This window comes from Peromyscus leucopus, chromosome 15, assembly GCF_004664715.2.
Source record: "Peromyscus leucopus breed LL Stock chromosome 15, UCI_PerLeu_2.1, whole genome shotgun sequence".
In the NCBI taxonomy this organism is placed as follows: domain Eukaryota; kingdom Metazoa; phylum Chordata; class Mammalia; order Rodentia; family Cricetidae; genus Peromyscus; species Peromyscus leucopus.
This window is the reverse complement of record NC_051076.1, coordinates 53,034,776-53,061,610: the sequence shown is the minus strand read 5'-3', so window position 1 is coordinate 53,061,610 and position 26,835 is coordinate 53,034,776. Positions and strand designations below refer to the sequence as shown.

The 26,835-nt window shown below is 51.3% G+C and overlaps 1 protein-coding gene across 1 annotated transcript in view; it reads right to left on the bottom strand.

Moving 5' to 3' along the window:
* The window catches only part of Pkp1 (plakophilin 1), a 46,633-nt gene extending 21,716 nt beyond the window's left edge, over nucleotides 1–24,917 (bottom strand). The window contains 2 exon segments of the mRNA XM_028876493.2: nucleotides 14,147–14,253; nucleotides 24,511–24,917. Coding sequence (XP_028732326.1) covers nucleotides 14,147–14,253; nucleotides 24,511–24,712 — 309 coding nt within the window. The 5' untranslated portion in view covers nucleotides 24,713–24,917.
* Between the last annotated feature and the right edge of the window lie 1,918 nt (nucleotides 24,918–26,835).

Below are 26,835 nucleotides of genomic sequence, written 5' to 3'. Positions count from 1 at the left end.
CACAGTCCAAGGCAAGCCAGACAGACTGCATTGGCCAAAAGCCTCCCCTAGCCAGCCTGTGTTCTGCCCTCCCTTCTACTGGCTTTAGACTCCTTACTCACCTGCTCTAAGAGTGAAGCCAGGCTTTGTGCCTCAAGGCATCTGTTTCCTTACATGGCTCTTCCTGCATCCGAGGAAGACAAGTCTTCATTATGTTAATGAAGCACCCAGGTTGTTTAGTGGCCCTGCCTTAAGGCCACCTGGCCCCTAAATGCTTTTTTCCCTTCTCCCCCCTTTTCCTGAAGGAGTGTGGCGTTTCAACCCACGTTGATGGTCTCTGTGTCCCCGTTCTTCTTTCAGTTAAGTAGGAAGCTCTCAAGAGCCCGCTACTCACTGTGTAGGCAAGGAACGTGAGTTCTAGAGCGAGCCGGAGCAAAGTAAACCAGTGCCTTTCTTGGGCTGCAAAGGCCTAAGAAACTCCTGTTTGTCAGAGTCATTGGGGAGGACAGGAGGCAGCCGTCCTGGAAGAGGTGGTGACCACCTGAGCATTTTGTCTGCCTCCTCCTTTTGAATTGCCACTGCTTCGACTGTGGGCCTGTATTTCTTCGGTTTACTCCTGCGCAAATATATCTGATTTACAGGATATCTGAGATGGGGGGTCGCGACACACAGGTTGAGAACCATTGCTCTGATCCCGGCCTTTTCACACCATCGCTCTCTGCTTTCTCAGGCAAAGCTTCCATTAGCCCCGACCGACCCACCGTGCTGGAGAACTTGACGTGTCCCTGCTATTTACCAGGCAAGCACATCAACTTGACTCTAGCCTGTCTACCCAGCCATCTTGTCCCTCCCAAACACACCTTCTCACCCTGTCCCACAACAGCAGACACATGCTGGCCCCTGCTTCGCCGCCTGCTTTCTGCCCACCTACCTTGGAACCCCACCACACTCCTCCTAAGCTTCTGCTCAAACCTGTCATCTCCATGAAGTCAGCTCTGCCCCATCTTGGCCCGGATGCTCACAGCTGGAATCCTTTAGCTGCATACCCACCCAGTCTCCCCTGGCCTTGTCTGTTCCCTGGTGACTACCGTAGGGCTGTTAGTTCTCCAAGCTTTTCAAACCAAAAAGCTGTGCCTAGCAGGTAGGAGAACCTAGCAGGCTGGGTTCCCAGCAAGCACTCATGGAAAGGAGAGCTACTGATGGGGAGAATTTCTCCTGGGAACGGAGACTCCAGTTGCTGAGGAGCACTGGGATCCCCATGGCCTCCTTGCCCCGGGGTCTACCACAGACAAAATGAGCTGGTGGAGGGTAGAAGGACTCTGAGCAGGGCGACACAGCCTGAACTCGCAACCTGAGGTCCAGGGCACTTTCCTTTAGGCTGACCTGGGATACAGCTGATACCTGGCTGAGCCCAGAAAGTTCTACCTCAGCTCTGCATAACCAGACTGAAACTGCCTACCTCCTTGGAAGCAGTGTATGTATGCCATGCCAGGCAGGCCAAGATGAAAAGAGTGTCCATGTCCCTGGCTATTAGACCATTTTGAAAGCACGCTTCTGCCAACAAGGTGGGGCTGGCCAAACCGGCTCTGCCACAGGACACGCCCTTCTCTGCCTGGCAAGTCACACACCCAGTGGAGTGTCCGACAGGGCCATGTTCAGCAAGGCAGTCTCCCCACGCCCTTCTCATGAAAGCCAGCACACATACAACTTCACAGAGTCCTCATCCCTCTTGGGCTTGGAGAGAGCTTTCTAGAGAAGGGACCTGGACAGAAGCCCCTCCAGGACAGGCTCCTTGGCTGCTTATCTTGCACCTACCACTGCCTGCCTGTGCTCACTGAGGACCCTCACACGGAATGACAACAGCCCTCTTGCAACTTTCTAAGGTTGCGTTCACTCCTGACTAACAAGGGACACCCGATTGGCCGATGACTCTGCTGAGCTTTCCTAGGCGCTGGCCGACTCGGGTCCTCTACCAACAAGGCACCCAAGAGGGGCACGTAGGACCCAAGGCATGGAGAGTTCTCCTAAAGGCACCGGATGCTGCTTTCTTAGCAGTCTGCATCAGTGAGGAAGCCACTGAGGCCTGAGTCACCAAAGACCAGACTTCATCAGGAGGAGTGCCAGTCCCTGATTTCTCTGGGTATACCTTCCTCTTGAGAAGCAGAGGTCCCACCCTGGGCTGGGTTTCTGATTTCCCAGCACACGGTTGTGAGTACAACCCCACTGGTCAGAATCCCTGATGTCCGTCCAGGCAGAGAGTGGTGCCACTTGGCCTTGAAGGAGACTGGGGTGGGAGTGCCTCTTTGTGAAGTCCTCAAAGGCAGGGAGGAGACACACCCACAATTCCATCACCAACACCCTGAAACCCACAGTGTCTTCCCAGGGACACCCCAGAAGCATGAGAGATACCTGTGAACTAAAGGGTAGCGTCTGGTTGACAGCTAGTGCTTATTCATTGAGAAGAGGGACACCAGACAAGTCCAACACAGTCCAATCCCAGGGCTCAGATATGTTTTGTTAACTGATTTTTGTTTGTTTGAAATAGAGTCTTAACACATAGCCAAGTCATAATTATCCTGCCTCAGCCTCCCGAGTGTTAGGATTACAGGGATGAGCCACTGCCCATGGGCTGTCACCTAAAAAACTTGAAAAAGTAATGTTTTAGTGCGCACCTCGGAAGCATATGTAGATGTTACGAGAAAGCCGGTCAAGAATTGTCAGCGTCTCCCATGACCGCTGAAGAGTAGAAGCTGCAGGCATTTACCCATCGGTCAGTATTAAGAAACATTTGCAATAACTGAAGACAGATCTCCCAGGGCATCAAGATGACTGAAGCCCAGGTGTGAGGACGCGACAGAACTCCAGCCAGTAGCCCGGGAGGCTTTCGGGAGGCGACTTTCTCCCCGGGGACACCCGACGTCCCTGTTAGTTGGCCTCTTTGGCTGTAACAGGCTCCAAGTCTTCCGTACGAAGCCCACAGGGGCTCCCCGTATACAGTGAGAGGCATCCAAGTGAGCTGCACTTGATAACAGCACGGCCACCATGCCATGCCAGCGCCAGCCGTCTCTGCACTCTGCTCCCTGCTTTATCGCTCAGCCAGCACCTCTCCGGCCCCCTCCAGCACACTACTCCAGAAGTAGAGTTAGTTCGAGCTCCTAACGCTGCCGGTACGAACTTGGCCACAAGGGCACGAGGTTTCCTATGCATGCTTCTTTTTAAAGATGAAAAGAAGAGGATTGTTCACTGTGTATAGGAGTGTGTGTCTGCCCATGGGTAGGTGCCTGTTAGAACAGGTGCCCACTGAGGACAGAGGTGATCGATGCCCTGGAACTAGAGTTACAGAGGGGTAGGAGCCGTGTGTGACATGAGGGCTGGAAATCAAACATCGGTCCTCTGGAAGAGTAGCAAGTGCTCTCAACTGCAAAGTCCCCCATGTTTCCTTCTAGAAGGAAAGTCTGAGCTGGTGTTTGACCCACGGTCCTCTCATATGCAGGTGGCAATAGAGCCCAGGCCCTTGGCTGTCTCTCTCCCACAAACTCAGATAAGTTGGAGTCTAAGTTATTCTGCATTGCAGTGTCGTGGATTCTGGATTTTGAACTCAGAGGCCGACTCAGCTGTCCCAGGGATGGGTCAATCCAGGGAGGGAGGAGTCAGGGGGCACTGGAGTGTGGACTGCTTCCCAGCAGGATGGTTTAAGTCAAGATCTCTCTCAGCCAGTGTCCCCACCCTGTCCTGGAATGTCAGCCGGGAGGCTGGATAGCCCCAGAACCCCTGTGAGCTCTGAGCCTGTGTGTACTTCTCAGTGTTAGAAGAGAGCCAAAGGCTTTTAGAAGATGCACCTCCTTCCTGGCCCTAACGAGCTCCCGGAAGACCCGAATCCATTCCTGCTGATTAGAGGATCAAGAACCTCATATGAATGCATGTGGCCACCCCTTATCCCCTCCCTGATGTTTGGGTAGAAGATCACCTGTTTGGAAGACAAACATATGTATGTATATGCACATATGTGCATGCAAGCATCTACATCTAGATATTTATTTGTATCCACATGTGCCCAAGCACATACCCATCCTATACACGTCCCCCCTACTCACTTGAGGAACACACATTTTTCCAGAGGTAGTCTTATGTAAGGACAATCTTTGAGAAGTTCCTTGATCTTGTCTGAGGCCATTTGGCTAAGATGTGGTAGATAGTGAATCAGATCTTTGGTCTCCTCTCCAAGTTTGTCCTCCGGCCACCAGCCACCAACTAATAGAGTCTGGTAATGATGGAACTGGATATGGTGGCACATGCCTATAATCCTAGCACTCCAGATGCTGAACCAAGAGAACCATGGATTCCAGGCCATTCTAGGCTTCCTAGTGAGAACCCAGCTCATCAAAACAAAACGAAACAACAAGAGCTAAAGGCAAAGCGCTTCTATCCTAGCTGGCCCCCTGCCGAAACATCAAAGGTGTCTCTAGGCATGGGCGAGCCTGGTTCTGAGAGAGTTAGGCCTAGGAGGTACCGGCCTCTTCTCTTTTTATGGGCCCTGAGAGATCGTGAATATATTTAAGAAGAGCATAGAGCTTGTGGAGCGGCAAACTCAGGGGCAGAATGCTTGCCTAGCATGTGCATGGCCTTGGGTTCTATCTTCAGTGCTGTGGGGTGGGGGAGAAAAGGGAAAGAAGCAAGGGACTTAGCTGATCATTGGTGTCACACAAGTCTACTGCCTAAAGCCAGGGCTGAAAAGACCCTCTGGGCCAAAGGACACCAGGACAACGGAGACCTTGTGATTGCTAGAGCTGGTGTGTTCTGTGTAGGGACATGAGCGGAACGATGAGAGGAGGAACTGGTTCCCTCAAGCCATATCTTGCTCCCAGTGCACTTCTGGGTCACATAAGTTGGGTGAGGAACACAGGAGCTTGTGCTAAGGTTGGCAGGAGGAGTCCTTTGGAGTTAGCCAACTATTGCTGGACTTCTTTGGATTTGGGTGGATTTCTGCTCCAAGACTCTAGGATGGTTAAGAGGAAAGTATGGCTCATTGGCTCCTCCCTGAGTACTCCCACTCTATCTCCAGCACTGTGGGACCTCCAAAAAGGTGATTAGAATTTGAGGTGAAGGTGGAAGAAGTTGGGGGTTGTCCCTGAACCCCAAAGGGGGGATTCCATTCCACAGAGCCGGGCCCTTGGCAGAGACTAAAGTCAGAGACTTCCTCTTTTCATACTCCACTTACAAAAAGTGTTGGGCCAGGCATGGGGCTGCTGGCCTTATTGAGGGGCAGGAGCTCCACAAGGTGCTTTTCTCCTTGGCCCCCAGAGCTCTCTTCATGACCTGGGTGGGAGTCAGCGTGGGACAACCATCCCACATGACTGTCTTATGACTCAGAATCCTCACATATTTTCGCCAGGCACCACTGGTGGCTGTCAGAGGACCTTAGGTCACAGGCAGTGGCCATCACTGAAGCACATAGAAACGCTTGTATTTCCAGTCTGATGGCCCTGAGCCTAGGTATGGCTCCCTGCGCGTCTTCATTACTCACCAACACTTCTTTCCGTGCAAAACAGCTCAACCTTTCCAGGGGAACAAATGGACCTCACAAGCACTAAGAGCTGTTCTGTTTCGCATCGTTGATTTGGGTTATCAGGGTCATGGCGGGCCTTCCTTTAGTAGTAAAGAATACTGTTTGTATCATCTGACTTAGTGATCTTAGTGGTTTCTTTGCGAAGGAAATGCACTGAAATTGAAAAGTTATTCCTTGAACAGTAAGTCATAGTTGGTATGATGATTTTGTTAAACTGTGATACTCGAGTGCTCGCGACCTAGGTTTTGGGGATGTTACGGTGGCTAAAAAGAAGCCTAAGGCACCCAGGGGCTGAGAACTTTGAGCACGAGATCAGGAGACCTGGATTCAGTCCTCTTCCACCCCCCCACCCCCCCCACCCCCCACCCCCGCCTAGGTGTGCAGGCTTGGGCAATCAGCTTCCTTTCCTCAGCCTCAGTTTCTCCAATCACAGACCGCTCCAGAAGGCTTTTGGTTTTCGGCAGACGATTCAGCCCTTGCTGAAGTCATAGCCTTCTGGCCAACCTGGCTCAGCCCAGTCTTCCTCCCCTTCAAGGCCACTCCCCGGGACATAGGGTGGGGGTTTAGGGGCGGGCCCCCACGCTGCTTCTTTCCCCACCTGTGTCTCTTCTCATCCCCTCCCCGCCCTGCCCCTCCACAGCCAGATTTGATTTTGTTTTTCAGCTGAGTTTGCGCTCTTGGGGCAGGTAGGCAGGCAGGCCTCGCAGAGACTTGCCAGGGCCCTGGGGGAGAAAGCTGAGCCTCACCCTAGCGAAGGGTGGGGATAACTCTTCCACCCACCTGGGAAAGGCTACTGCATTTGTCTCTCTGGGCTCGGTGACAAAAGGAAAATTCTCACCAATAGAGGCACCAGAAAATGCCTCTACCACTTCACGTCTCTGGCCCTTCTTCTGGTCCCCACTTCCTGGCTTAGGGCTGGCTGGCAGGGGAGAGATACCACCCGTCTTTTCCTGCCCCTCCTGGCTCCATCTCTCCCACTCTTCACAGCCCTTCGTGGCCACTGGGCTCCAGACTCAGTTCTGCCAACTCCACCTGTGAGGTCATGAGCAAGCCCCTGCTTAATTCTCCTGCAAATCAAATCAGAATAAAAGTGCTTGGGTATCCACCCATCTCACGGACACCCAAGGAATCGAGTCAGGGAATGAAAACATGAACGAATGTTCTGTGTGAATTAAAAAAAAAAAAGCAGCCCTAATCCCAGGGATTATCACATGATCTGAGTTGACGGAGAATGTGGAGGGGTGAGCTAGCCCTACATGTTCCTGCTTGTTTTAATCCAGAACCTGAGGACCACATCCCCAAACGCTATGACTCCAGCTGGGAAGGCTTGGCAATCACCTGCCCTGCCCAGCCCCCCACCCCTCCCAGCTTTTCTTTACAGACCAGGAAACTGAGGCCTAGGGAGGTTGAAGTCAGCATGTGCTGTAGAATTTAGTTTTTAATTATGTCCCTTCTCAGGCTGTTGTTTCGTCTGTTCTTTGTCTTTAACCACAGTGTGAGGGCTTAAAGACTCGCTGGTTAAGCAGATGACTTTTTGTCAGCTCCCCTCCCCCTCCCCAAAGGGACCCAAACCCAGCTCCTTTAGTCACACTGCTGGAGAAAACTAGAGATATTTCCAATTCCTCTGGAGTCTTTATGTCTTCCCTCTGAAGTTTCGGAGACTGTACTTAGAAGATGTGAGGGTGGGGAAGGCTACCTCTTCTGGAAGCTTCCTCCTTATCCCATCCTCAGGGACTAGAGCTTTCTTAAGCGCCTCCTAATCCCTAGTCAGGAAGGAAGGACTCGAGCCTGGTGAATCAGTCTAAGCCTTGGTTCTTCCCGTTTGTCCACTAGCTTTGAAGCTCTGGGTGAACTGTATGGCAGCCACAGCTGATCGATCCTTCAAGCTGTCGTCCCAGGAAACAGTAACATTCTCTTCTGGGGACTTTCTAAGAAGGGCCTGCTGCTGGCCATGCCCTGGGCTGCTGGCCATGCCCTGGGCTAGCTCTACACCCGGCCTTCCCTCTCCATCTCTAGCAAAGCACCGCTCACCTCCCCTGCAGCCCCTCATGGGGACCAGAGGATCCAGGAGGAGGTAGGTTGACATGTTCAATTCACTTTGAGGGGCAGTGTGAGTTCTGGTCCTCGGGGATTGGCTGCAGAAAGCCGGGGGCGGGGCGAGGGGGCAGGTTGTAAGACCTCTGGGGTTCGCCACACACAAGCTGCTACCTGGTGTGGTGAAGTCCATTCTTTTGGGATAGCCAGAGCAGTAATCTCATTCCCCAGTCCTTCCTAGCCCCAGGGCCTTGTGGTGTTCTCCACCCTCTCTCCTCTCTTGTCACACAATTCAACATTTCGCCTCTCCTAGAGGCCTCTCGGGTCCCCCATCTGAAGCTCGTACTCAGGGATGCCATTCACACGTATATACCATGACCATGTCCTCCTACCTCTGTAGGACCACGGGGCCTGCATAGCGTGCATCCTCCACTTCTCCTCCCCAAAGAAGGATTCAGGCTATGGATGTTAGACTTCAGAGGTCCTTAGCTGGGAAGTTTAGCCTCAAGCTACTTGGGAAAGCTAAGTCAGCTATGAAGGGAGAAACATAAAAAGGAAGCTGCCCAACCTAGAAAGGTCTCAGGTACAAGGAGAGCCACTCTGGTGGACTATGGCTTGTCAAGGAGTGCCCGTGCGGGGACTCTTTCGATGTGGACATTTGTCACAGGTGAAGTCCCACAGTTGAAGTGCCAGGAGCATCCCCATAGCAGCAGTTAGTTGGCAGAGACACGCCACATTTACAGGGAAGGGTCACCTCCCAAGTCGCCCGTCGACTCTCTCATTTACCTCCTTTTTCTCTCTGAGGCACATTCTGTCCTGTGGCAAGCAGGATCATTGCCTCTTCTTGTTGGGTGATAGCCTGGGGCCTTTGTGGGACCCCTCCTATCTCGCAAGGCTGGGTGGGAGTGAGTCACGAGCTGGCAGCAGGGACACTGAGTTGGCAGATACATCAATCGCTCCCTCACAGAGCAGGACCCATGCCTCCTTGGGAGCAAGAGCCAGAGTCGTCTACTCTATCTTCCCTCACCTGGACTTTGCAGGAAAAGGCAGAGGCCAGCCAGCAGGCATTGCCAAAGATCCCAGCTTGCACACCTGGAAAGGGGCACCCAGGGCTGGGGAGAGGGGGCAGGGTGGGGTAGGGGTGGAGAGTCTGAACTTTAAGGTAGAGTAGTTACTCATGTAGCTGTTGCAAGAGCTCACTAACTTCCGTTTTCCTGGTGGGAAGAGATGGTCACATGAGAGCAGGAAGTACAGAGCCTTCAGTCAGCTGGAGGGTTGAAGCAGGGCCCCTGGGTTAGAGGATCTGCACCAACCCCAACCAGGGGCCACCCAGGTTTGGCTTCAGCCCCATAGCTCAGAGTCAGTCACAAGCGAACTCTCAAGCCCCATGGAGCCCCATGTTAGCCTTTGGCAAAGAGTTAATCAAAGATTCTTATTCCATGTTGAAAAACAAATGCCACTTCAGGTCCCTCACCTTGTAGCAGTCTCTTTGAGACTAGAATCCAAGCTCCACACGGCTATATAGGTGTGCTGTATACACAGTCCTCCTACTACACTGAGAAAGAGATTTTCCTCATTTCAGAGACTGAGACTCGGGTAGATTAAGGACATGCCTGGAGTCACACAAATAATGAAGGGGGAGAGGCAGAATGTGGGCTGAAGGTCCCGAGCCAAGCCTGGGGCTTGTTCCCCTACATCATGCTATCTTGGGTCACAGCCTCTGTTAACTATGGATTAGCAAGGGCAGTCTCTTTTTATGGCTCCCAGGACAAAGGACCATGCCACGTGACTCTGGCAGCCTCTCTGCAGTGTGCGGTCCACAACTCGGCCCTTTGCATAATCACAGTGTGACTCTGACAGAAGATGAACCCTCAACCCAGACAGCATGGTGCTGGGGTTTTCTATTTCCCACTGCAGCCGGACACAACTGCCATCCTCCCATCAGTACCAGGGTCTCCCACAGGTTGCTTTGGGTCCAGAATGAACAGGCTTGGTTCTCTTCAGCGCAAAGGGTCTCTAGCGCATAATCCACAAGATTCTGTCATGAAGGGAACATCAAACACTGATGTATCACTTAGGTAAGCAGCCAGGAGAAAGATCCAGGACAAAGACAGGATTCTCTCTCCTTATGTTCCTAGAGATTCTCACCTCAGGACTGCCAAGCTGGATGTGTGTGGTTCAATATGGCAGACACCATGGTTCGCCTTGCTTTCAGAACTCCTAGCTGTTATTACACACATGACTTCTCTCCTCTATAGATCAGATCCCAGGAAGGATGGTCAAGTTCAATCCACATCCAAAGAACACTCTCAAAATAACTCAATGCTCATGATGTGTTTCTTGCTTTAAAAATAGGAAAACTCGCCGGGCATTGGCGCACGCCTTTAATCCCAGCACTCGGGAAGCAGAGCCAGGCGGATCTCTGTGAGTTCGAGCAGCCTGGCTACCAAGTGAGCTCCAGGACAGGCACCAAAGCTACACAGAGAAACCCTGTCTAAAAAAAAAAAAATAGGAAAACTCTAGCTGCATCTGGGACAGACCCATATGATAGTGACTGTTTACAGCTTTGGAATACAATAGCCATGCTTTCCAAATGGCCTCCATGCTCTGGTCCCTTCAGCCTGGTCTACCTGACCCAGACAAGGGTATTCAAGTGGCCCATTATATTAGCTGTCTAACAAATAGGGACCAAAAGGCCTCCATTTCCCAACTAGAAACAACAGCAGTCTGACGTCATTCTCATTGGGTCCATGGCCCGGTAGAGGAGCTGTTATGGACACTTGTTTTTATGTCAGGAATGACAGCGTACCAAACTGAGAACACAGGACACTCATAGCCATGTTTGGATCTCTGATATTAATTTTTTTCATTATAATTATGTACCAAACCATTTATTTGTTGTATTTTACCCTACAAGTTTACTATGACCACTCCCTATTAATAATTATTGCTAAATGAACAGAGTCTGAGTCTAGGAAGAGAAAATATGACCATTCCCCGCCTTCTCCTGTTAGCATTAGACTCTCTCAAGCTTTGGCTGGAGGGCAGCGGAAGAGAGGAATGAAAAGATTTGGATTTGTGGATCTCTTGTGAGTCCCTCAAATGCAGCTGCCATGTCGACACACAGTGGTTTATGGAGACCGATACGATGATCACCACACAAAGTAGAAGCACCTAGCATAAGGAGAGCGGAGCTCCCAGGTTAGCAGGTAGAAGGTCAGGGATCTAGGCTGCCATACTAGTAAACATCTGTGTGGCCTCCACTGAGTCATTTATTGTCCCTGGGCCTGAGTTTCCTCATCTGTAAAATGCAAAGCCCACTGCTCTGACTCTGAGAACTGGGACAGCATCAGTCCACCTGAGATGTCAGGTGTGGGGACACTCTGCCTCATTGCACAGATTCCTCCCTCTTCCGGAGGCCTGGGGGACTCTTGGGCAAATTCCTGTCTGTGAAGAAGGAGGCTGCAGCGACCCACAGTCAGGAGGGGAACTCTGAGGCAAATGGTTTTCTTTGGACCAGTCTTTTCTTTAAGCCCCTCGTAGGTCAGAATTCTTGTAGGTCAGAATCACTTCATTTTAAGTTTCATTATAGGACTTGTTGTATTCAGTTTTCTAAAATTTGTAATATATTTGGTCATAGATGAAATAAAAAAGTTTTTTTTTTAAATTAGAAGGCTGTCGATGATTCAGAATATGAAGTAACACTGCTGATTTTAAAATATTGTTAGGCTTTTCTTTTAGGATTGCTTATAGAATCCCTCTACATTTAAAGAAAATGTTTACTCACTAGTGATAAAGCTTTGGAATTTGAGAATGGTGTGATATTTGGAACCAAAACCAAACCCAAGGAATGAAGTGCTCCAAGTGGGCTGTACTGCTTCTAATCTGACAGAGATCATCTTAATAAAGAAGTCACTGGTACCTACGTGGCTTCTAAAACACACTGGAAATAGCTCCTTCTAAAAACGTTTACAGGTTCTAGAAACATTTGAGCAGGGCGTTGGTGTAATTCTCCAGGACAGAAATGATGATCTATTCTGTTTCTGTTGGTCTTTGCTTCTCCCAACTGGACTAGCAGTTCACTGAGGACAAAGCAAGTCTTTGCCATTTCAGCCATAGTGTGCATCACATGATGCCAAGCCCAGCATTTGCTCAGTGCCAGCCGGCTGACTGATTGGATGTGTCTGTAGGGGATGGTCCTTCACCAGCTCTCAGAAACTCCTTACGGTGCCACACCCTCCTCCCTGTATGCCCTCCCTTGGGCTGCCATATTGGTTTCACCAGAGGGTGGGAAGTGCAACATTCCATGCTAGTTGTACCAACCCTGGGAAAATCCCACAGGCATGGGGTTATCTCACACCACGGATCATTGTTACGGTTTCTCCCACTCTCTCCCTCTCCAAATCTGGACCCCACTTGGTCTTTTTTTCTCAGTGCTCAGCTGATTATATGTCTGGCTTCAATATCAATTATTCTACTTCCTCTCTCCTCAGCCCCCCTCCCTCCCTCCCTCCGCCAAATCCTCGTGTGTGCTCAGCTCTTCCCTGTTCCCATAGCCTCTCCTGAACTGAGAGGAGACAGGACAAGCCTCGGCAGCTGCCCTGTCATGAGTCATGTCTGCAGGGTTGCCAGCAAAGGAGTGAAGAGGGATGGGCCTTAGGGTGCGGGGAAGGAAAAGGATTTTCAGTGGTTGTCAGAAAATGGGCACAGGGAGGTGTGGGGGCTGTCTGGGAGCACTAAAAGGCAACTGAGACAACTCAGGATTAATTATCTAGAAGAAAATGTCAGAAAGGCACAGGCCATAGGAGGTATTTTAGAAACACCTCCTCCCACATTTCCATGGTTACGCTCTCCGTTTGATAACACAGTTAATGTAGCATGAGAGCAACATGTGAACAAGGCAGAAGAACTGGTACCATCAGTCTCATTTCACGGAGGAGAAAACTGATGCCCAGAGTGGTTTATCTAGAGTCATAGGAGAGAGGAGAAACAGCTCAGAAACCTCTAAGCTCCAGCCTGGTAACACAGAACATGTGCATTGTTAGCATGACCATGACCATGTCAGCATTATTAGCTTGGATCAGTAGGTCCAGTTATCAGCCGTTTGGTTTTTTTTTAGCTAATCCCTTTACTCTGCATTACTAAGGTGTTTTCTGAATATATGTGGACATCATTTTTTGTATTAAAGCCATCTCACATCTATGAGTGCTCTGCAAACTTATTTGGTTTGATCAACTAAATTTAGGTTGTACTGAGGGTGACAATGGATATAAATGCCCCCCTCACAAAGAAGGAGTGAGAAATGAATTTGTAGCAGACTGAGTTCTTTCTCTTCTTTAGTCTCCAGAGTGTAACAAGTGTGGAAGATACATCCTCCACAGTCAGCCCCAACAAAACTGATGGAGAAGGGAAATCAAGCCACAGTGAAAGAACATTGAATTCACAACCTCCCCACCCCACTCTTCTTTACACAGGACTCCAGGATCTTCAGCAACTTGGAGTGACATCTGTGATTATCTGTTCAAAATAAAATGCTGCTGATCCTGGGACCCCAAGAAAACCCAGCCTCAGCTTTGCATGGAGGCAACATCTTTTATTCCCTGAGCCTCACGTAAGAATTTCCAAGAACAACGCAGATTAATGTTGGAATTAGCAAAAGTAAACAGAACTCATGGAATTTGAGGAGTCTGGGAAACCCTGAGTGCCATGCAGCCCAGTGGCCCCGGTTCTAGAATAGGACGAAACACGTGCTGATTCATATGATTTATCCAGAGCGCCCGCCACAGTGCTTCATAGAAAGCTCAGCTCCATGGGTCTCTGTTCAGGAAATGGGCAGGTGGGTGGAGGGCGTCGAGAAAGACGGAGCCAGAACCCGGATTGAAGGATCTAGAATTATCTCTACCCACATTAATTTTTTTTAAAAACCTTACAAATTGTATCTCCTTTCTATATGTATTAGTTCATCCAATCTTGACAATTACCCAAGAAGACTTTGTTATAGCCACTTTACCTGTGAGGAACTTGAGGCCCAGAAGTTGAAACCCAAAGACACATGCTCAGTGAGTGGCAGGGCTTGAATTTGAACTCATATTTCTCTGATTAGTAAACTCAAGCAAAGCTCTTCTCCAAGCCAAGGCAGCCTTTGCAGACATTGCTGCAATGAACAAGATCTCCTGGTCTCAGAGGTACCTTCTGGGTCCTTCTTTGACCAACAGTACACACGAAGAGAGAGAGACTACTTCAGGACTTCCCTAAAAACCTGTCCACAAAGGACCTCCAGAATTCAGACTTCTCACATCCCCTTGGTCAAAATCAGAAAAATTGGGAAACAGACTTGTAAACTGCTTGAGAGACCCAGAAATCCCCAATCAGCATGGAAGGAGACTGCACAGAGTTCCCTGGGAGGCGATGGCCAAGCAAACGGCTCTCGTCAGACCTGAAGTCCTCACTTAGCAGCTGAAGTCTGCATTTCTCTTTTTGAGCAACCAGCGAAAGCTTTCTGCATCGGGAATCCCAGACCACGTCCGCAGACGTTCTAGGTCTTTCTGAATGGAAGCGGTTCCTTACCGGATAGCCCCAGGAGCCATTCCCTGCCTGGAACTTGGAGAAGTAGCTGCTTCTGCTCGTGGTCCCGTAGTTGTTGTAATTGTCGGCCAGCCCATCATACATGGAACCTGGAGAGAAGATCAGGGAGTTTAGGGCAGGGACGACCATCATCTTCACCCATCCCTGCTCCCGCTGTATCATCCGCATCCAGGTCCACCACCTCCATGGAGGGAAGCAGTCCGAGTTCCTGGGGAAGGGTGCCATCTACCAGCCATGCCCATCCTCACATCCTCCATAGCCAGGGGCCAGCAAAGAGCCACCAGACTGCCACAAGGACAGCTCTTGAGACCCCTTGGAAGAAATTGACACCTACAGGTCAGGAGCTGGCCTGGAGAGCCTTGGAGAACGGCAGTTCCGACACAGGGAATCATGAGTCCATGCTCTACAAAGATGCATGGGGAAGGAAGGCAGGATCTCGACATTCCAGGTCCAGAGGTTCAAGGTCAGAGCCACGCAGCAGTGCACACCTGCTTAGAGTCCGCTTCTGCCCGGACTGTGAATGCCAGCCTGAGCCCAGCCCCCACAGGTGATCAGGTAACCTGCCCCTTCCTTCTCTGAGGTCCTCCCGCTGGTAAAGGGGGAGCAATAATCAACCTCAAAGGCCCAGTGAGGATTAATTAGTGCCTTCACAGTGCTTCGAGACCCACAAATGACAGGCTATGCGGGAGGACACGGTGTCATTAGGGTTATTAGCGGCAAAGTGGCTTTGAATCACAAAAAGCAGGCTGGATTTGAGGTTCGTGGCAGGGACCCACCTTCCTTCTTCCTTTCACAGAGCGGCAGGGAGTGGGGAGGCCTACCATACAGCCCCAACTTTGAGCAAGTTGGTCTGTTGGAGGTCCCAATGTCAGGAAACATGGCTCTCAGTGACATATTCTCCCCTCCCTGCCTCCCCCGCGCACACTGAATCTGTGTTCTCTCCCGGGCTACAGCCATCACTGTCCATCCATCTTTCAAAGCGAGGCTCGAGACTTCATCTCCTTCAGGAACCCCTTACTAACCAGCCCCCTCCCACGCTCAAGGCAGTCCCTCTAGTGTCTGCTATACCCTGCTCTTGTACCCCAAGTCATGTGCCACCCGGTGTCCGTATTTCCTCGGCTACATTGAGAACTCTGTGAAAGATAAGCCATGGTTCTCTGGCCTGCACGTCCATAGCAAGTCAAACGTATCCTCTAAGGGATACGCCTTTCCTCTACAGTGATGCTTGGAATCCCCCATCAGAAATCCTGTCTGAGGAGGAGGGGGCTGGACCTTGATCTCCCTTGAATCCATTAGCCCTTGCACTTCTGCCACACCCACCAGCTCTAGGTCATTTCCTAGGAACCAAATTGTCTGAATTGGGAACAAGAGCAAGATCGGCACTTCAGAACCAGGCCGGCATCCTGCTTAGGGCCATCTCCTCTGTCCAGCGCTAGACCCACGACAAAGGGCATTTCCCTTGATTCCCATTCCTGATCTTGGAGGATGGGCGGGACTTCGGGATATGAGCTGTGACAGTCGTAGTTTTCTCCAGAAGCCTAATGGTTGGAATTGGTCCTGGCCTGGCCCACAAGCTCTCCCTGGGCCTCCTCAGCTTCTTTTTCTGTAAAAAGCAGTTTCTCTCAGGCTGGAGAGATGGCTCAGAGGTTAAGAGCACTGGCTGCTCTTCCAGAGGTCCTAAGTTCAATTCCCAGCACCCACATGGTGGCTCACCACCATCTATAATAAGACCTGCTGCCCTCTTCTTGTGTACTGGCAGAATACTAAATAAATAAATAATAAATAAATAAAATAAAATTTTTAAAAAAGCAGTTTCTCTGCATCCTAAACGGTCCATACACTCGCAGAGCGCTGTGGCTATAGTGGCATGTGCCTGATGGCATCCCGGGAAGCTTCTCTAAGATAAGGTTCAGCTTTCAAGGAAGATGGGCAGACAACTGAGACTGACCCCACCCCCTCTGCCTCCTGCCTCGGGGTCGTTCCATCCATAGAGCCCCAGAATCCCACCCCATAGGGCCCAGGGGCAGGCCTTCCCCTAGAAACAAAGTCCTAGGATTCTGCCTGGTCCACAGAGCCTCTGACAGGTACAGTTAGTTTGCTCCTGACCCTGTCTGTCCAAACTGCAGCTGCTCCTCTGGACAGACTGTGTTTTCATAAGGAACAGGAAGAATCCTGTGGCCTCGGTCACCAGAGAAGGGGCCACAGCCAGGCACAGACACCATCAGGACTCCAAGGAGCTGTCCTCCAGGTCTCACCCGCCTTGATCCAGCCCATGTCCGTCATCTCTTCCAAAGCTTGGCAGGCCAGTGTCTGCTTGGCTCACATCTCTTGAGCAGGCATTTCTTCGCAAAGGGCAGGTATGGGTCAGCCAGCTACTTCCAGATGGAAACTCTGGGGTGGTGACAGATACTTCAACAAAGCCCCAGGGAGGCCTCCTACTTTAAGAATCATCTCCTGGAGGCTCCCACTCAGGCCTCCACCCCCGTGAGAGGGAATCTACCATCATGACCTGACACCCACAGGTCATATAAGGCATCTCCCCTTTCCATGCCCTTCACCAGCCTGGCTGCTCTCTCTCTCTCTCTCTCTCTCTCTCTCTCTCTCTCTCTCTCTCTCTCTGGCTTTTCGAGACAGGGTTTCTCTGTGTAGTTTTGGTGTCTGTCCTGGATCTCCTTCTGTAGCCCAGGCTGGCCTCGAACTCACAGAGACCCGCCTGGCTCTGCCTCCTGAGTGCTGGGATTAAAGGCGTGTGCCACTGCAGTCTGCTGGCTGCTCTCCTACACATTCTCCAGGTGAAGAAGGAACTGTGCCATGGAGACAGACGTGGACAGACACATGGACATATGAACAGATGGAAGCAGGGGATGAGATACTCTGTAATTCCCAGAGCTAGTCCTCATGTCTCACGGTGACTCAGGTGAAAACAGCTCTGAGCTGTAATTCTCACTGGGTCGGTTCCTTCCAGGCAACTTCTGAAGGCATCCTCCAAAACCTATCTGCAATTAGGGAGCTGCTTGGCTCCCTGTGAGGGTGAGGCGGCCATTACGCCAGCCAGCACAGCTTTTCTGGCAGAAGGCGAATGCATGGCTGTAGGGATGGCGAAGGTGGAGAGGAATCTAGAGAGGTGACACATTCCGAATCACGTCTAGCCGTAGTCAGGGAGAGAAGGTGAGCTGTTCTCACACAGAAACCACTTCCTCTCTCCTGACCCAGGGTGTCTGGATGGTTAGCCAGGTCCTCTAAAAACTAAGTGCAACAGCAAGCACATGGAGCGTCTCAATAAGTGTAACCCTGAGAGCTCACTCTGCACCTGGTCTCTCCACTTCTACAAAACTTACTCCTAGGAAGCCCAATGGGCTTGAGCTGGACATTTTGGTACCACTTTTCCTTCCTGTCCAGTCCTGTGGGGAAAGTACTCTGGTCTGTAGGGGCTCAACACCTCCATTTAATGCCAAATAGAGTCTTAGAATTCTATCAGCCAGGGCCTCCTCTACCCCAACGGTTCTTGGAGGGTTGTGTTAATTGGAATAAGAGAGGGGGATGTATGGAATTACAGAGGCTCAAGTCCACCTCCTTGAGAAGGATCCTTTATCCTGGGGGTGAGGGTAAAGGGAGAGGATCCGAACATCCAGCTCACCCCTCAGAATCCTATTGTCCTTCCTGATGAGTTTCTGCCTTCCCATTGGTCGCTACAGAGGTGCATTTGCCATGAGCAAAAATGATGGTGACTTCTCAGTGAAGCTGGCAGCCATCTCAACCTGGGCATCTCCATCGGGACACACATCTGCCTCCACACAGAACCCCAACACCTTAGAACATGGATGAATTTCCCTGTTCCACAGTCAGTGTGAGTGGCTTGCCTCAGCCTGTGCCAATGTAGAATTTCACTGTGCGAAAACATGTCAGTCTGCTGTACTGAGGACAGTAGACTGTGTCCGTCTTTTCTTCTGTGCCTTAGATAAGACTGGCTGGCATTCCTGTGTCGTGTGGGCAACCCAAGCTTCCTCAGCTACAAAATCTTTGAAAGGCAGATTCACATAGGAGGGGCAAATCATTCTTTTCGACTTCCACGCTTTCAAACAGGTTACACACACTGCGCTCGAAGCATTCTTGAGCAACGCCCTCTCTGCAATCAATACCCTGTTCGAAACTCAGCTATCAGCGATCTCACCTACTCCAGACCGTCATCACAATTGCGTTAGCCCTGGGTCCAACGGCTACCCTTACTCTAGCTGTGCCGGCTGGTGCGCTTCTTGGAGTGTGTGTGTGTGTGTGTGTGTGTGTGTGTGTGTGTGTGTGTGTACGCACCTATGCATACCCTTCTTCTAGAAAACTGAGAGCTCCCTAAGCAAGGGGCTTTGTACTGAACCAGACTCACCTCACCTCCAGCCCCGGTCTAGCTTTCTACATCAAAAAGGACCTCAGGACACCTCCCCGCTGAACAACAGGCAACCCTCGGGGGCAGGGAGCATCTGAAATTCCTTTACTTCCCGTCTCTCCTAAATCTCTCTACTTTGATGAGCTGGACTTTTCAGAGGGAAACTTCTCTGGAAGTCTGTATCTCTCTCCCATAGGCTGATGTTTTTTTTGTTTTGTTGTTGTTGCTGTTGTTGTTGTTTTTCATTTTGCTTCTTCTATACCTGAATCAAACTTACCTATTCCTCCATATAAAGTTCTTGAAAAAGAAGTCCATAGTCTTTCAGATTTAAAAAGTTCTTACTCCTCCACCCCTGACCTCTCTTCAGCTATGGTGCCCACATTTAAATGAGGCAGTCATGTGTCTGCACAAGTGCGACACTATCCCCTCACAAGATATTCAAGAGTCGGGGAGGAGTGAACTGTGAGAACGGATGGTCAAGTATCCCAGCAGGACTTGGGCTAGCCTGTTCCCTAAGCATCTGCCTGGCCACAGGAAACACTGCCAACTGCTTCTCCTTCTCTGGTGTGCTGAGGCTCCTAGGAAGAGCAAACCATCCAATGCAACCTCATCAAGCACCCGTTGTGGTTCTTGGCCTTTCCTGGGCATATGCACACAACACAAAGGACAAAACACGTTGCCAGGTGGTGGTGGTGGTGGTGCACGCCTTTAATCCCAGCACTCGGGAGGCAGAGCCAGGCGGATCTCTGTGAGCTCGAGGCCAGCCTGGGCTACCAAGTGAGTTCCAGGAAAGGCGCAAAGCTACACAGAGAAACCCTGTCTCGAAAAACCAAAACAAAACAAAACAAAAAAACAAAAACAAAAACAAAAACAAAGCGTTATGCTGCCTTCATTAGGCACCCTCTCCTCAGCCTCGTAAGGTTCCTGCAGGCTCTGCTGAGCAATGGTTAAGGCCAGCTCTGCCGGAGCCTGCTCTTTCTGATGGAACCCACAGCATGGGTGGAGCATGGAGCTTTCTATGGAAGCAGATCTGGCATGAGCAGGATGGTGGGTTAAAGGAGGCAAGGGAACTCAGCTGTGGTCAGGAGTAAGCCCATCACTAGCAACCACTCCACCAGGGGAGCAAGAGAGAGTGAGTGGCATGTCAGGTGCTGGGACTCCTTGTGCTGGTCTGGACTTCGCTACATAGTAGACTCAGCTGAGGGTTTTAAAAGTTACTGCTTCCTATGTTACTCTCTGTACTGACTAAATCAGAGCCTCAGACAGCAGGACCTAAGGATTTGTTTTTAAAAATTCCCAGGTCATCCCAAGCTGCAGCCAAGATTGAGATGAGCTGATGGGAACTTTACTTTTGTATGCAGGCTGGGGTATTTACTTAAAGACGCACCAAGTGGGAAGCCTGGAGAAGAGCACGGCTGCAGACAGTTTGGGCAAAGTCTTGACCGAGGGAGGGACTTGTAAATCTAGTTCCAAAGGGCACAAAGCACTTTTGATATGATCTTACCCAATTCCCAACAGCTGCAGAGACCCAGAGAAAGGCAGTGACTTGCCCAAGAGGGCTCGGTAGAGACTCGTAATAGCCAAGCTGGATTCCTGCCACAGTACAAACTGCAAGGTGTGGCGTGTGTGTGTGCATGCCTAGGCTATGTGCTATGCGTGTATCTGTACATGTGCATGCACAGGATGTGCTGTGTGTGCCTCTGTGAATAGATGTATATGGTAAATGTGTGTGTTCATGGGTGGGAATATATTCATAATATAAAATCTACCCATGTATACATATATGCATGCACTAAATGTGTGCGTGCAAATGTATGTCCATGTGTGGTGTTTGTATGTGTATGCATACGTATATATGCATTGTGTATGCATGTCACTGTACATATATGTGTGCATATGTGTGTATATTCATGTATATTGGAGCATGTGTATATATGTAATTGTATATCTCTATGTGCATGGAGTAACTGTATGTCTACAACATGTATATCCATGTGAAGAATGTATGTACATGTATATAACACAAACCTACAAAAAATGTCAAATAAGGATATCTGACATCCTTCCACTTTATTATGGCCAAACATCATATACTTTCTAGAAGTTATATCCCATCACAGAAGCACTTTTCAGATTTTTAAACCTAGATTGAATGACGTATTAGTATTTACCGTTTGGGAGGGCAGCCCACCACACAGGTTACCGGGCACTGTGATGACCGCTCCTCCCATTCTACCCTCCAGTGCATTTTGACAAACTCTCTGGGCAGCTTAGCAGAGGATGGGATCCAGGAAAACAAACAGTGTTTGCTTCAAAACACCCCGGGATACTCCACATTTTTGCATGTGTTGTAACAGGTCAACAGAAATACTGGCTAAAACCCCCAACTTCAAGCCAAGAATGGTAAAGAAACAGAATTAGTTCATTGGAAGTTTAATTAGTATGTTTTGCCTCTGGAACAAGCTTAAACACAAAAGTCCTTTACCATCGCTCAACTCTGCTTGGCGCCCGAGAAAACAACCCCACAGTGCTGTCTACCCCACGGTCCGTGGCCAGGAAAGGGCAACTCTCAGGAGTGGAATGAAAAGAACCTTCCTCGGGCAGGGGTTCATGCTGAGACACAGACAAATGCAAACACGTAAGTCACCAAAGGCAGGGCCGCCCTAGGCTGCCCTTTCATAGCGTGGAGGAGCTGGCATGAGGCTGCGGAGCCTGAACAGGCGGGAAACTTGGAAGGTGAGCAGACACCTCCACCAGTCTAGGCAAACTCCAGCCTCTGAGCACAGGGAAATAAAGACTGTGTTTTAGTGGGAAGCGCCACTTTCGAGAAGGGAGAACTTCTGGCCCGAGTTGGGAATTTAGAATCACAGGTAGTTAAGTAGGCAACATCATGCAGTTCAAATGCTAGTCGTGCTGGATTCCTTGGAAGAAGCAGTAGAAAGAAGGGGGCCCTCTTCATGGAACTTTGTGGGCCACCTGTATGTCCTGGTGGCGGGTGTTGTGTTTGAATCAAATGAGATCATGGGTAAGCTATTGGAAAAGATTCCAAATGAGTTGTACAAGTCTGAAAGGTGTAACTCATTGTCAGCCCTCATAGGACAGATCAATAACAGCCAGAGGCACTTCCCCACCCTTAGGGACATCAACAGTCCCTAGCAAAGATTTCTTGCTGAGCAAATTTGACAACTCCACCCCCCCACCACCATGTGCCTCTTATTTCCCACACAGTCAGGAAGAAAAATACCTAACACCCTGACACACAAAGAGACACCCTGAGAACACAGGGGAGCAACTTCATGGCCAGTTCCAACTGGTAGACAGCCACCTTCCTCTGCATGGTCTTCAACCCTCTTGGGGACTTCATGACCAAGCTGAAGAATCTGGTCTACCGCGAATAAGGAGGGAATAGGTAGACATGTGCCTTTAAATGGTGCCAGATCCCTTCTCCAGGCCCCCCAACAGCTCAATGCCCCATCCTAAAAAGAGCGAGGTGACAAGGATAGACCTGGTGGACAAGGGTCTGAGGAAAAAGGAAAAGCCTTTTCTAACCGCCAGGGGCGTGGGTAAATGGTCTGACTGTTCACCAGGGGCACTCGGAATCCTTCTACCAAGCAACCCTTTGGGTGGGACCAGCCTTCTTTAGAGCTGGGTTCTAACCAGAGAGGCCCTGGATTTGAGGCCAGGAGCTCAAGACCCATGGAAACCAATGGCTTTGTGCCAGGAAGACCGTGTGAGAAGTCAAGTGTCCAGGGGCAGATGACTTCCGTAGCTGCCAACTGGTCTCTGCCGGGATGCAAAGCAGGGCTCCTGGCATGGAAATCACCAGGAGAAAGAGAGAGCAGCGTGGCCGTGAAGCAAATATAGAATGCTTGGGCGTTTTCGGATGAAGAGCACGGAGAAATCTGACGAAAACAAAGCCAGATAAACCAGACACACCAGATCCCGAGTGCCCCCGACCGCCTATTCCAGCTGGGAGAACTGGCCCCCTTTGGGAACCTCCCCAGAGGCTGAGGTTAGGGAGACACACCTACAGGGCCAGTCTCAGGAGAGTTTCTGGACAAGTGTGCAGCAGGAGGCATCAGGGTCAGCCCTAAGCCCTCACCTGGCTGAATCCCCTTCGGGGACCTTTGGGAGAGGCACCCTCAGATGGTTACCCACAAAGACCAAGCTAGATAGAAGCAGCGTTCTGAGATGACGGATGTCAGGAAACATCCTGATAAGTAGGAGAAGGGACGAGGGGGGCCCATGGACCCAGTGTGAGAGTTTCCTGGCCCTGTGAGCCAGGAGCCGAGGCTGGTAGAATAAGGGTAGAAAGGGACAAGGTCAAGTGTGCACCAGAGAAGAGTGGGTGGCCTTAAGCTGTGCCCTGGGCTGTGGTGAGGCCCTTTGTCCTTCCAAACCTGCTTTCAAATGAAGCTGGTAAGCAGTGACAAAGACACTACATAAAAGGCGGGGAGCCACCTCTGGTAGGAGAGGAGCCAGGAGCCCAGACGAGGGCAAAGGGCACAACAGCAAAGGACACAACAGCAAAGCCTTCGGTGTGGGAAATGGCAGAGTCAGCCGACAGCCATTTTCTCTCCCTAGCGCTGCCCAGGGGTCACTGGGGAGCAGAGGGGAAGGGGAACACATGCCCCGGGCAGAGAGCATGGGCCTTGGACACTCTGGAGAACTGGCAGGCCTATTTCCTTAGTCTCCCCCTCGGCCCCCCACCCCCGCCACTGTCCCTCGGTCTCTAATAAGCATGCCCTGCTTGACCTGGACTGGCTCACCGTGTGCCATCTCCTTAGCATTTTGCTCCGTTTGGCTAAATAATAAAATAAAGCAACACGTTCGAGTTTTTCTGATGATGTTTGATAACCAAAGGTTGGTGGCGTATTTCTCACTGGGAATCCTTCGCATGGAAGTTTTACTCTAAAATTTCCACTTTAACAGCTTGTCCGGTGTACTCACCATCTTCAGCTTCAGGGATTCCCCACCCCCCTCCCCAATCGAGGGCCTTGTCACTCACAGCTCCTGGGGTGAGGACAGGACTGGAAGCCCAAACTGGTGAAGTGGACTCATCCCCGGCCCCCCACAACACACACACACACACACACACACACACACACACACACACACACACACACACACACTCATCTCCGCTTTGACACTGTTTTCTACTGGGTCAGGAGAAGGGGGCTCAGCATTAGCTATTAGAGAAAGAAGGCAGGCTCCTGGCCGTCCTTCCCTGACGGCCTTCTAGTCACTATGCATCTTCCCAGTTTGGTTTGAGACTCCAGGTAAAGTGGCGGGTACTAGTTAGGGGTGGGGGAAGATGGATTCCTGACGACCTCCCCATCCCACAATGCCTCTCCTGAACCCAGACTCGATCACAATAATTCAGTCACTCTCTTCCCTGCTCCACACACCACCTCCACCAGCGATGTTATCCCTCTGAGCCTGGGTGCAAGCTGGAGGCTAAAAAAGCCGGGTGGTGGTGGTGGGGGTAGATGGGGGAAGGTGGGCGCGAGGTAGGTGAGAGCTCTGGGACTTCAGGACAGACACTTCAAGATAATGGGAGGCTGGTACCCCGGAGCAGGATTAGGAAAAGAGAGCCCTCCGGATTCCGATCTCGCGATCTCGCGTACTCCCAGGACTCTCACCCAGACGCGTCCTCCAGTGAGCTACCCATCTTGACCGACAGCGCACTCCTCACCCATAGGAGCTCCCGACCCACAGGGTGGATCCACTCCAAGCCGTGCCCCCCAGTGAGCTACCCATCCTGACCCCCACAGCGAGCTCGACCTCCAGCCGCAGGCTAGCCAGAGGTGAGCGAGTCCACCGTGTGGCGATGGCCTGAGAGCTGGGCTGTGGTCACTCCTCGCACACCCCGTCGGGGCGTCGGGGCGCTCTGAAGCTCAGTCCCCACCGGCAGACAGGAGCGCGTCGTCGGGAGGGACGTCCCACGGGCGCCGCCGCGCGCCTTTACCTCGGTTGGAGTGGCTCAGGGTGGACGACTGCGAAGACTTGGACTTCTGCCTTTTGACGGTCATCATCACCTGCTCCTGCACACGCTGCCTGCCCGACGTGCCGGTCTTCATCTTTTGGTCGGAGGGCAAAGCCAGCGTGGAGTTGTCCTGGTCCTGGAAGCATTCGTACGCCAGCGCGGTCTTGAGTGGCGAGTGGTTCATGGTGGCAGTGGGGTGGGGTTGGGGGGCACGGGCCGGGGGAGCCGAGAGGCGCAGGGTGCGGTGCGGCGGGGTGCGGGCGCGTGTTCTCCTCTCAGCGGCTCCCTATGGCCATAGAGCGCTGGTCCGCCTGAGGCTCCCGGTTGCTGCTCCTGGCGCCTCCGCCCCGGCTCGTCCCTCGGCAGGCACTGGCGGGGCCCGCCCTCCGTCAGACAGGATATACCACCCCTGCCCTGCGCCACCCACTCCGCCGGCCCGCCACTCAGACGCAAGCTGCAGGGCACTACCTCTGCGGGGAGGGCGCTGGGGTGTGTGTTGGAGGGGGGTGCGGGGAGGGGGAGTGCCCGGTGTGCAAAGCTCTCAGCCTCGTCCTTCCTCTCCCCCTCCCTTGAGGTCCAGGGGAGACGCCCCTCGGCTCTGCTCCTACTGGCTCCTGGAGAAAGTGTGTGCTCAGCTCAGGACCGAGGGGGACCTCTGTCGAGGAAAAGGGAACTTTGGCTCAACTCCCTTCTTGCCCCCTAAAGCGACATGCTCCTCCAGCACTGAGGTCAAGGCAGAGACCAGCCCTGTCCCATGGGGGCGCTCAGGCTGATGGTAGAAACACAGCCCCTGGCCCGCTCAGTCTTACAGGAACCTTCCACACCGAGGAAGCCTTCAGCTTGAAGGGAGTGAAATCCGGGCAGGAGCAAGGCAAGACTTAGAAAACAAAACAAGCCCCCCACCCCACCCCCGCAAAACATCACCGCTGTCCCTTGTGGGTCTACCCACCAGAGAAACCGTGTCAACAGCGGATCTCCTCTGGAATGCCTTAGACTACCCCTACAACAATGCCTGGCATCCAATAGGCACTCAAGCAAAGTTAAGATAAACTCTAACTTGAAACCTGCTCAGACCCTTACTGAAAAACTGGAAGCTGCCTCATCTCTAAAACTCCCTACTACCCAAGGACTGTGTGTATTCTCCTCTGTGTGCGAACAACCTTGGAACGTTCATGGGGATGTTTCAAGCATGTGGCAGCATCCTATGGAGGGAGCCCACTGCAGGGAGTTTGGTGTGCACCAGCAGCTGAGTACCCGTAAAAGCTCTTTGATGACAATCTTCCTAAAAGGCTTCACACCCAGCCTTCCCCACGGAAGCAAGCGATACTGGAAGTATTTTACGCACTTCTTGATGACTCAGGTTTCTGGTTCTGGACACCCACCGCTGAAGAATGTAGCAGTGCAATCTGGTCAGCTTAGGTTTAGGGGTCTCCGTAGCTGTGACTGCTTTGGGACTTGCTTTTGGGTATAGCTGTGGCTCCTAGCCCACAAAAGTCCCTTTCACTCCTTTAATCTGCAGAGGAAGGGGCAATCACAAAGTAAGACTGCTTGCTACTTATGCATCAAGGAATGGCCAAGGAGGCTGACTGTGACCGTGCAGGTCATCACCTCTCTTCCAGAGAAGTGGGTGTTACATACAGACAGCTCGCCTGTTCCCCAGAGGGCACTCATGGGAGCCACCTGCACAGCAGATTATTATGAAGCAGATTATGGCTTCCTCTGGAAACAGTTTTCTATTTGAGAGTTGTGGGGGTTTGTTTTGTTTTGTTTTTGTTTTTGGTTGGTTGGTTGGTTTTTCAAGACAGGGTTTCTCTGTGTAGGTTTGGTGCCTGTCCTGGATCTCTCTCTGTAGACCAGGCTGGCCTTGAACTCACAGAGATCTGCCTGCCTCTGCCTCCCGAGTGCTGGGATTAAAGGTGTGCGCCACCACCGCCCAGCGAGGGTTGTGTTGAAAGAAAGAAAGAAAGAAAGAAAGAAAGAAAGAAGGAAGGAAGGAAGGAAGGAAGGAAGGAAGGAAGGAAGGAAGGAAGGAAAGGAAGGAAGGAAGGAAGAAAGAAAGAAAGAAAGAAAGAAAGAAAGAAAGAAACCTTAAGAGACGTGCCCCCAAACATGCCATCATTAGATATTAAAGTTAAACATCTCAATCCTTCGCCATCACTCCCTTGGTTAATTTTCCATCCAGCACAGACGGCCGTGTACATCACCCCGACCAGCTCCATGCTGTAATGATAGGAAGAGAGGCAGCCTGCTCCTAGTGCCCCAGTGAGTAAGCGACAAAACCTCTCTTCTACCCAGGCCTGGTGGCTT